The 11648-nt window shown below is 34.3% G+C and overlaps 1 protein-coding gene and 1 long non-coding RNA gene across 2 annotated transcripts; one reads left to right on the top strand and one right to left on the bottom strand.

Annotated features, from left to right (window-relative positions):
* Positions 1-492: 492 nt before the first annotated feature.
* LOC130735854 (uncharacterized) lies at positions 493-1521 on the top strand. The gene is made up of 3 exons (XR_009018583.1): positions 493-615; positions 736-848; positions 1315-1521. It is a non-coding gene; the product is annotated as an uncharacterized LOC130735854 (long non-coding RNA).
* A 3366-nt stretch (positions 1522-4887) lies between these two features.
* LOC130740905 (probable N-acetyltransferase HLS1) lies at positions 4888-6830 on the bottom strand. Its single transcript, XM_057593622.1, has 3 exons — positions 6332-6830; positions 6045-6214; positions 4888-5944 (listed from the first exon to the last, which is right to left on the bottom strand). The coding sequence occupies exons 1-3, from the start codon at positions 6512-6514 to the stop codon at positions 5080-5082; spliced, it is 1218 nt and encodes a 405-aa protein (XP_057449605.1). The 5' UTR covers positions 6515-6830; the 3' UTR covers positions 4888-5079.
* Positions 6831-11648: the final 4818 nt, after the last annotated feature.

The raw sequence follows: 11648 nt of genomic DNA, 5'->3' as shown, positions 1-11648 counted from the left end.
GCAGCCACGTTGTAAAATTTGAGTCAGCCTTAAAAGAGGGGGTGTGCTATGAAATTGTCATTCTCAGCGTCGCTATCAATAATTACAAATAGACACCTTGCACTCATCCATGCAGATTGTATTTCAAGTTGCAAACTAAAGTGAAACCTATAGAAGCTCGAAAAATTCCCTATTATGGGTTTAGCTTCGCACCATATGGTTCAATATTTGAAAATCTTAAAGAGGACGAGGAATTGATCGGTATGTGTAAAAAGGATTTGTATTTTTTAAATAAATATAGAGATCATCACTTTTAATATTTTGATGCAGACGCCATAGGTGTTGTCGTAGCCAAATGATAACTATCAGACTTCAAGAAAGAAGTTACTACAGTCAGTCAACTATATTGTTGTTGATTTGGATGCTCTAGAGTAAGTATTATATTTAAAATTTCCTTCAATTTTTTAAATTTAAACACTATCTATTCATTTTATCAATTAAATTATAGCAGAAGTGAAATCCTAAGGTGTACACTGTGGGAAGATTTTGCTCAACAATTTTTACAATATGTTGCTGAAGGACACGATGGTCCAGTGGTTCTTATTCTGCAGTTGGCTAAAATGAAAATGTACAAAGGTACTGACATATATTACTAAAAAATTCGTATTTTATTTATTAGTAAATACTTGGGTGTGTAGGATTATATCTTCCAAGGCGAGTCTTCAGCCATTGACAATTATATGTTGCTCTATCTAGAGTAAAAAACAAACAAGGGCTACAGATCCTAATAGAAAATCATGATGATCTACCTTCTGACAAAACAATTCATGTTGTGTACGAGAGAGTATTTTCAAATATAACTCTATAAGGTATGGTTTATAGAGTACTATAGATTTATTTACATTCGGTATTATAAATAATTTATGTGTTAATATGTTAATTCTAACATGTAAAATATTTTTGGGTGTTTAGGTGGGTTGTATATTATATTTTATCATGCATTATCTGAGTTTAATAGGTTCAGGGAAGGAAGAACAACCGTAAGTAATAACGTACATGATTCTTTGTATTATAGTCATATAGTTTTTTTTTTGATAGACAAATGTTAGTGGTTAATTGTTAGTAAGTTAGAAAATCCCTTCAAATTTCCCTTCCAGGATTCGAACCTTGGACCTTCCCCTCCTCAACCCTTATGTCCCCTAACTCTTACCACTTGAGCTAACTCTCGGTGACATTAAAGGCATATAGTATTCTATGAAAATAGTATTAATTGTTCTTTTTACTAAATAAATATTACAAAATTCACTTAATTATATTGGATGTGAATTTATGGAGGTCAAGAAAGCATGCACGAAGCAACAAGGGATTTGTGTCAGAAGATTCTGGATCGCTGTCTTATGTGCAGTTCATGTTTTACACCGCAATTCCGCTCCTTGCTGTTCTTTATGAATGAAGACCATTTGTTAATCTTTTTTAGTATTACACAATAATCTAACCATTGGTTTCATCAGCCTTTCAATTTCCACTTCAAGACTTTAGACATTACGCTCGAGTACATTTATGTATGCCTGTTTACAGTATCTATCATTCAGATTGAGTGCTTTTATTGAAGGAAAACAAATTGAAAATAAGAACTCATTGAACTAAAAATAAAGAAATAGAAAGATCACCTGTTTTACTGCTCTTGAACTTGCACCAGAAACTCAATTCTTGATCATCCTTTTCTGCCTCCTATCAACAGTATTTTCCACCATGTCCTCAAGAGCCATCATTTTCCTTCCATGTTTTTGTATATTAGACACATCATAGGTGGAGGAAGTGAAACTTGGTTAAAAGCATAAAAAAAAAATTGAGCGAAGCACAGCCATTCAACAGGCTGCTTAAGGCTGTTCATATTTTATAAGCACAAAATGAATGAAATAAAGAAAACGCATGGAAGTAAGAAGCATGAAGAAATTAAGAAGACAAATTGAACTGTTGGAGAAAAAGAGATGGACATGGCGTAATCATTCTCTCTTTTTTCCAAGTCTTTTGGGTCTAACCAAATATAAACCAAGCAATACATTTTTTTTGGGTAAGCAAAATTGTATTGAAACAAAACCAGTTCCAAGCTAGAGAATCCATGGAAGAAAGAAATGGTGCAGGTTTTGGGGCTGATGAATTTTACGATTGAGAGAAACATAGGGTAAAAATGTCGATTCTGGAAAATGCTGATGGAAGATAAAAGGATGAGCTTTTTGGGGCCATTTTGTAATGTGAGAGAGAAATCATAATGAAAAAAAAATGTTCAGATAAAATAAAATACATTTTTTTTGAATGGAAAAAAGAACATTTTTTTTTGGAAACAAAAATATATTGATGATGAAAGAAACCAAGAGCCACAAAGAAAGCTCAAGGACCAAGTACAGTAAGAGGCCAAGACTCCACACAGGGAGAGAAGCACAGGGCCAGCAGCAAAAAAAACCAGTAAAAGAAAAGTACAGCAACAAGATTCAGAACAAAATAGGATAGAAATAAAAAGAAAAGACAAGGGAGAAAGCCAAGAAAATGCAGCACGCAGTTGGCATCACACCACAAGAAGTTGACCCTAATGAAACAGATCCACAAAATCAGCAAGCCAGCACAGTGGAGGCGAAAATTTCGAGTTCCCAGCAGACACCCAAACCAATCAAACACCCTAATGGAAAAAAGAACATTAAAACAGGGACGAAGGTTGTTGAACAACTATAGACAAGATATAATTGAATTGAATTGTCTTTTTTTTTTAAAAAGAAATTTGGTGGTCAATGAGTCAATCTATCTAAGATTTAAGAATTTAATTTCAAAAAAACATTTGGCATCCTTAATATTATATCTTCTACCTTTCGAAATAAAATTATCTCTCACTTATTCATTTAACAAAAAAAAGTTATTCCTCTTATATTTTATTTCACAACTTTATAGTTTAAAATTCAAATGAATTAAAAACAGATTTTGACTTTAAACGTTGAGTGAATTTAAGTATTTTAAAAAAATTCTTAATTTCTTTCATAATTAATTAACTAAAATTTTAGGTTAATTAATACAAAATATTCACTATTAAGAATATATATTTGAACCATTTGTTAAAAACATATTTACTAAAAAATAAAAAAACATTATAAATATGGTTAAATGGTTAAGTATGTATGCCAAAATTTAAGTAAATAAATACTTCAGTTTGGTTTGGATCGGTTCGATTTTGAACATGGGAAGAAAATATCGATTTTTGCGGTTTTCTGTTTTTTTGGTTTTGATTTTTTTGGATCGGTTTGAGCGATTTTAATTGGTTTGATTCCGTTATGAACATCCCTATTTCATGATTTTAATTATATATTGTTCACCCCTTTTTTAAATCATGAATGGGAAAGACGGAAATCCTTCCATTTATCTGCTTGGATTGATAAAATGGATTTTTCCTCCATCGTCCCTGGTAGCCGGTGGTTACCAAAGGTATGATCAAAGAATCAAAGACAACTTTTCAAAAAAAAAAGAGCCAAAGACAAAAGACTAAAAAGGGGAACGGGTTCAAACTTAAAATTATTAGTCACGTGAGACTTTATTCAAAAATAAGAGAAGTCTTTGGATCTAAATAATTTTGGTAAATTATATATTATTTTAGTTTATTTAATTTGGGGATTTATTCCTATGATTTGATTTGCGTTTTATTAGAAGTGGGGTTTATTTTTTTATTACATATTGATTTCTCTTTGAAATTAAATTTTTGAATCAAAATATATATTATTATTATTATTACTATTATTATTTATATTGTTATTATAAATAGAAATATTCATACGAAAAATGATCAATCAAATATTAATAATTAGACATGTATTAAAAAATTAAAAATACTGATTTAATTTAATGTATATACTAAATTTTTAGTGAATCTAAGTCTTATAAGTTAAAAAATTTGAATTTTTTTATATTTAAATAAGTAAAAATTTATGGTAGATTAATACACAATTATCAATATTAAGAACATATAGTTGAAACAATTATTAAGATATATTTACTAAAAAGATACAAAATATAATATTATACGAAACTTAAATTGTAAATAACAAAAGTCACCCGTGCCCTGCACGGGTAATTCCGCTAGTACAATGTAAGATAAAACTTATTTCACTCTTAATTTTCACTTATACCAATAGATATTTTTTCGATGAAGCATTATCTTGAAGAAGAAAAAATCAGAAACAAGAAGCTACAGCCTACAAGTCTTTACGATAAACAGAACTAGAGACATTATCTATTAGTGAAAACTGACCATAATAAAAGCTATGAAGTGCATTAAGAAATATGTAATGTCATGTTCAAACTTAAATCAAAATTTGCAAGTGTACATGAAAAAAGATAAGAAAGAGAAATGATAGATTATATAATATAAAAAAGAAAAGAAAAAAAAGTAATAATGAGATGTGAGAAAAATATTGTATGAATGAATTTGGACTCGACAACATACAATGTTGAGCAGGATAAGAACCTTTGGTGGGAGCATATATATTATCTAATCCAATACTTGTTAATTATCTTTAAAAAAAATCTAATCCAATGACAGAAAATAAACAAAAATGAATAAACTTTATAGCCCCACTTTATACAATGCAAAATGATACAAACCCAGATTTAGAAAAGTTTGACTACATTACATGATATGACATGACCAGACAAACACGAAGCCAAATTGGGATTCGTGCACGAGCTCTCATCACATATCTTCTCCCGCCATCACCAGTTCCCACTATACTTGTTTTAAAACTATAGCATAGTCATAGAATCCAATACTCAGATTTAGTAGAATATAAGTATGCAAAGTCAAATGATAGTAGCAAATAACACTGTAAATGAAATGAAAAAGGATCTGAATTATGAAAAGTCACACAATTTAGGAAAAAAGGCTAATTCTCATTGACAAAAAGATGGGAATATTCCTTCAAAAATTCACATACAAAATACCTCATTCTCTCCACTCCACCTTCAAATGTCCTTACCCAAACTAGACATGAGACATTTCAGTCAAAAAGTATAATAAAAACAAAAAAAAAAACAAAGTGGGAGTAAACTAATTAAGTTAGATTAGATCTCTCTAGGGTCAACAAAAATAGAGATTCCAGGTGGTGATTTGGTCCAATCACCGACGGCGCCGTCGCTGTAATCCTCCGCTAGCCGCTTGATACACCACAAATCCTCCTCACAAGACAGCATCTTCCAATGTGGGATCCCAAATCTCAAGGGTTCACAGGGGGCAACCTCCGTGGCCACCACCCCACACCCACTCTCCATTGCCAAGTTATGCGCGAATCCACACAGTGCCTTCACCATCTTCACCGCCTCCGGACCTTCACCTCCAAGTCCATACAAAAAATGGAACCCGAACGGCCGGAACAAATCCGGCACCGACGGTAGCCGGAGCCACGGCAGTGCCCGGTCGACAACCCGCGTCGTCTGGGCCAGAGTTTTCTTCACGCGTGACGCGCCGCGAACCTGGAGCGTGAACACCTCCTTGGAATTCCAAACGCTGATAACGGCCCAGGACTCTGGTGGGTCCGACAGAAACCGTTCCGCACCGGGCCACGTGTCGGGGGTGTAGGACCCACGCGGGACGGCGAGGAAAGTGCCGAGGGAGAGTTTGTTATTGAGAATAGAGTCAATGTCGCGGGGGAAAAACTCCGTCGTGGCGAAGCGGCGGCGGTAGAGGGTTTTTGCGTCGGAGGGTTTCAGGTGGATGATGGTGACATTTGAAGACACTTTGGCCCGGTGAGCGAAAACGGGATTGACAAGGATGGAAGGTGTACGGAACTTTGAATATCCGCATTTGTCGGTGAAGAGTTTAACGGACGCTAAATTGTCGTTTTCCGTTGCCATGTATGAGTATTCAACTCCGTTTTCCCTGAACCACGCCTCCATTTTCTGTACCAGTTTCAACCCTATTCCCATTCTCCTGCATCACATGAACAAAAAACTGTTAGATAAACAAAACACTACAGTACACTCTAATTAACTAACTAGCACCATTTGATCTAAGTTGTTGCAATCTTTACCGTTGATTAGGAGAAACGCGAAGGCCTAATATGTAGGCTACTTTGGTGTAAACTGGAACGTGATTCGCGGTGTCTGTTTGCTTTCTGTTTCTGGAGAGCTTCTTCCCGCATGTGACTGTTTTTATGCAACCTCTTATCATCCCTACTATCTCTTTACCGATTTCGGCCACCTGTAAATCGTATAGTTAGTTTTTATCGTCATGAGGTGATGATGATTGTAGGGAAAGAGAGGAAAACATGAAAAGTTTAGAGACAGTGATGAACGAATGATTGGTTTAGTTAAATACCAGCATGAGAAAAGCAGGTGAGTGGCGGACCCTGCAAATTGGGTCACCGAGCATGTCGGTTAGGAGAGAGAGCTTGTCACTGGGTCCAACCTCGCATGTTCTTTCCACGGCTTCCACTCTTTCTCTGTCTTTATTTGGATCGTAGGCTCTCACAACCACCGTAGGTGAGTACTCCTCACCCATATTGGTGTGGTGAAGTTGTGCAAGTATATTTAGGTTAAAAAGGAAATGGGACTTTGTGACGGAGAGATATTAGCAAATGAGGGGTATCCTATAAGACTGCTCCAATGATATTGCCGAGAGTGATGAGGCCTTTAAATAGATGGAAGAAGCATAGAGAGAGAGGAGAGGAATTGTAAAGAGTGAGGAAATCGCAGCTTTTCCAAGACGTTCTGATTAACGTGAGTACAAGTTCGATCTCACGAATTTGGAAAATCAGATTTATATGATGTGCGTGTATAATAAATATATATAAGAAATTAAAATAGAATTAGTGGGCATGGCAATGGAACAAGTTCATGTCCTCATGTGGAGTTTATAAAGTATGTGAACTTTTGGTGCTCTTCTTTCTTTTTCTCCAGAATCTACTCTAGCTTTTGCTTTCGGTTCCAAATTTATTTTTATTTAATAGCTAGAACTTCAAAATAATTGTGAAGACGTCTTTATCTATTCTATTTTCCCTCCATCTGTTGAATTTTTATATAATTATTAGGATATTGGAGATAATAATTGGGGATTAAGAAAATCAATCAATATTGATACGGAAAGGCATTAGCATTAGGCAGGGGAGGGGAAGGGACAAAGGATGAGGAAGTGGCGGCTGTGGCTGCGCAGTTTTGTGCTTAATTGAATATTTAATGATTAAAGACGCGTTACCATCATGACCCCATTTCTAATCATTACCTATTAATAATGTGTATGAAGATGTACATGCATATTTCATGTTGCAATTTCAATTCAAAAATGGGTCACGCTATTTACTGCGGTGTTATTGTGCATGATACATATATGTGGTGAACTGCTCGAAATACAAAACGATGTGTGCTAGCTAGCTATGATGGTTCGTTACGATGAGCATGATAGACATCATGACTTTTCTAATTTCTACATCCAAAAATATTACATAGGATTAGTGTTACTTCAAAAAAGCAACGTGGCGAAACGCATACCCTTTATTCTGCTAGTAGTAATTAAAGTATAGCCGAACAGCATTAATTGGTTGCTTTATTAATTAATTAATTTATATTTTATATTAGTCCACTATTTTTGTTGTTGTTGTTTCAGTGCTGACTTGTGACTACTGAGCTGTAAAAGCGGCTTTGATCTCATTAGCTTCTGCTGCTGGTCCAGGTTGCGTAGATTTTCCGCGTGGGGTAATCATGACCGTTGATATACTTATTGACGGCTAGGACATGCAGGCAGAGATTTGGTTCATGACTTTATGAGATTGTTTAAAGCCTACAAACGAGAGAGGCTTCACGATCGAGCTTTTACCACTATGACTATAGACCAAACGAGATTATACAGAAGCAGTAATAATGATATATACACACACCTCATTTTTAAAATACTTCATTTTCACCTCTTTTTGTTTCTATCTCTCTCCTCTTATTATTTATCACATCTCATACTTTCTCTCTCTTACTTTTTTCTTTCTTCCTATCTCTCTCCTCATTCCACCTCTTACACCTCAAAGAGAGGTGTTATGTAACGACAATGGAGTTAGGCCAGGAGCCCTGTGTGTGTTTCGTTCTTATCCCCACTCTACAAAAAGACGAGAATATTATTGCACTTGCACACTTAATATTATACTATATATCAACAGATTCCAACCATTTTCAATCCTTTATTTTTTCATCAGGATATAGTCCATGGATTAATGGAGTTGGTAGCTAGCCAAGGAAGTTTACCATCATGCAGATAGCCATTTCGATCAACATTAGTCATTGAAGGAAGTGCGTAAGTGCCCCACCAAAACTTTGGCCAAATTAATAATCAATTGATCTTCAATCATTTTCATTTGAATAATCATTGGTATATAATATAGGAGTATTTAAGCACTTTATTTAACACAAAACGGATAGATCAACTCACATGAAGTTGTTCCAACTTAAATTAAGGTCTTGGACAATGCAAGTATCATATATGTTTATGTGCTGATGTGCGGTAGAAACCTTTTTTTTTGTTACATAGAGAAACCTTGTTTTAGCATAACTTTCAAAAAAAAAAACCTTGTTTTAGCATAAAAAAAGAAAGAAAAAAAAAATCGCAGATGTATTTAATATTTTATCACCGAATATAATAGTGTCATAATGTGCTAAGGAAATAATTAATATAAAAACACAGAAATAGCAGGACCACACGACATCGTTCAAATAAAAATATTTGATCAATTATATTAAACTCTAATATGCTGTGTAGATATTGAGATTAGGAAGGTAAAGATGAAGAACATGGGGTCCTGGACAATTATCATATATGTTTATCTGTTTCATCCGGATGTAATTGAAATGAACAGTCAAAGAAAACAGATCGGCAAATCTACAAGAAAATTATCAGAGGTAGGGATCTTGTTCCCTGTTTTATATTTTCACATATACACATTTTTGTTCCGTACACACCCCCATTTTAATTATTTACCTTTTCATTTGTAACACTAATCACTAGAGGCTGTAAAAAGCACAACTAATGTTGTAGGGCTGATACCAAACAATAGGCCCTAGCCTAATGTCTCTAGCTATTGCCTACCACATGGAGAAATTAGGGTTGGAGGAACAATGTTATAGCTTTTTGGGATATGTCTGATTAAACTAATTAATCAATTGGTTAAATTAAACAATCGACAGTGAAGCTTGAAAGGGGGTAATTAGGCTTAAACACATGTCAACACAATTAGGCAAAGTATTGACCACAATCTTGCATTGTCATATTGTCTGGTCCAGTGGAAATGAACAAGGAACATAGTGGTTAATTAAGGCAAGATTAATAAAATATGATGACGACACAAGAATGAAATATTGTGGTCTGTGGCAAGTTGACCTTGCATGATTAGAAAACGAGTGTAGATGGCGTGGCTCGAGGAATGTTTATATGGTACCTATATATACTTAATTAGCTGATGCTGCTTCTATGGAATGCATAGATATTCTTCCCCATTATTATAATTTGATGTTCTCGGTTAATTACTTGATTTACATGACAGAAGTTATAACTACATATATTTTATTGTTATTATGCCAAATCATAGTTGGCTCTCTGCCAATTTTTCTTTGTATTTTAAGCCAGTAAAGTCTAGATGTTCTCCGGGTTGGCGACATAATATAGCTATAGCTTGACCAGTTGACGTTTTTACAGGTATACATCGTTGGAGGGTGACCCATAATATAAAAAAAAAACTAACTATTATGGCATTACATTGCGTTATTGCATGCATATAGATTATGAAAAGTTTGCATTGTTGTTCTATGATTCGCGAAATCTATATATAACTATTATAACTTACATTGAAATTGTCACCGTATTCAAGATCCCAAATTGATGTTGCCTAGCTAATGCCTATTGCCTTGCATGCTTAATTGAGTTCTTTGTTTTAGGACCTTAGCTAGGTGGCGTACAGCTTTGCATGTTTGGGGGAGGGGGTTGGCAGATCGAGTAAGGAGACAAACACAAAGATAGGTGTGTGAATTCACTGAAAATTGTGATCGATTTGGTACGAACTACTGCGAAAGGGTTTTTTTAGTGTTTATCATCTACACCACTTTAAGAAAATTTCCATTAAATTTTCACGCCAACCTAATAGCTTTGAAAATTTTATCTTAAAAGGACCCCACATTTCATCTCACACTTCATTTTATTATACAGATTTAGTTCATGAGATCTATCAATTTTTTAAAAACGATGTCTATGTTAACAAACTTTGAAATTTTATAATTCTTATTAAGCTAGTTTTCCAATATAATTGCTCTTTAATTAACATAGTTAAGACATTAGTATATATCAAAAGTGTCTCTCGATTTAGCATCTCCAGCATCTTCGTTGGAGATGCTTAATTCTTAGCTATAACAATAATTAAGTATATTTTTCTTGTGAATGATTCCCATAATTGTTTTAAGATTGAGGTAAGTTTGAGGTGAGTGGTAGACCACCATGCCCATATGGCTTGATATTTACACTAATTGTTTGTCATTTTGTCTCCCCAAAACCAAAGAGTAACAAATCTTTTCTTATTTTATCACCATTTTGATATATGGACATCCAGTTGATTTAAATAGACAATCGAATTCATAAGATAATAGATTATGGTGCACAGTGACGGATCCAGAAATTTGATGGTGTGAGGGCAATATACACATATAAATTCGTATAAATTTTTTTAATATATACTATTAAAAGTGAGTGCATTTTTTTACCAAATGGGACACAAGTAAAGACATTTTTTACTAAATGGGTCATCAAAAATCACACACCTTTACTACTCAAGTGAGGGCATTTAGCAATGTGAAATACAAGTGAGGGCATTTAGCAATGTGAAACACAAGTGAGAGCATTTTTTATCAAAAGAACCATAAAAAACCACATACTTTTAATACTCAATTTTTTTTCTAATGATTTTTTAAAAAATCAAGTGAGGGCATGTGCCCTCATAGTCTTCTACATACATCCGTCACTGCTGGTGCATATTTATGATGTGGGCTAGATGGGTCCCCACAGTTTTTGTTCCACCACCAGATCGGATTATATGCCAAATGTCCCATTAAAAAGAAGATTATGGTCTGTATTTGTCTTACCCTTGTCTCCAATTATTATCTGGCACTTTGGTTCCTACTTCAATTCCTTATCCTCGGTTTTGAAATGTGCTCACACGCTGCGATTAGGTAAAAGAAAGGTGAGTAACATTCGGATCTAGTGATTAGATTTGATAAACTACTAGCTCCTAATTATGTCATAATTAGCTAGCGATGTGTAAACACCATCGGATAATCGGGCAGGACACCAATGTCGCAAGCACCTTCAGGATAGTTTGATGAATGAAGCTCGGATCAACATTCTCATTTAAAATACTAAAATAAGACGTGAAACATTAATGGAAAGATAGTCTTCTTCTCAAACAATTCTACTCAAACCTGGAGAATTGAAAACTAAGTAGACAAATAAATGACAGCTTAATTTTCTCAGTAATCTTCCAAATGTATTTACATCTGTTTATTCTAACAGCCCTTTCCATAGAATTAGGATCACCTACACATGGCATGATCTTAAAGGCTGGAATATTCTGGAATAAAGTAAAATAACAGAGAATTACTTTTTTTTTTGTTCA

The sequence above is a fragment of the Lotus japonicus genome, chromosome 2 (assembly GCF_012489685.1).
Source record: "Lotus japonicus ecotype B-129 chromosome 2, LjGifu_v1.2".
Lineage (NCBI taxonomy): Eukaryota > Viridiplantae > Streptophyta > Magnoliopsida > Fabales > Fabaceae > Lotus > Lotus japonicus.
The sequence above is the reverse complement of the archived record's forward strand: the minus strand, read 5'-3'. Positions and strand labels throughout refer to the sequence as shown.

Bases quoted from the DNA above. Each gene is read 5' to 3' on its own strand.
- LOC130740905 (XM_057593622.1), bottom strand. From the start codon at position 6,514: ATGGGTGAGGAGTACTCACCTACGGTGGTTGTGAGAGCCTACGATCCA. The intron at 6,215-6,331 runs GTATTTAACTAA...TACGATTTACAG, and splicing joins CACCTGCTTTTCTCATGCTG to GTGGCCGAAATCGGTAAAGA. The intron at 5,945-6,044 runs GTAAAGATTGCA...CATGTGATGCAG, and splicing joins CGCGTTTCTCCTAATCAACG to GAGAATGGGAATAGGGTTGA.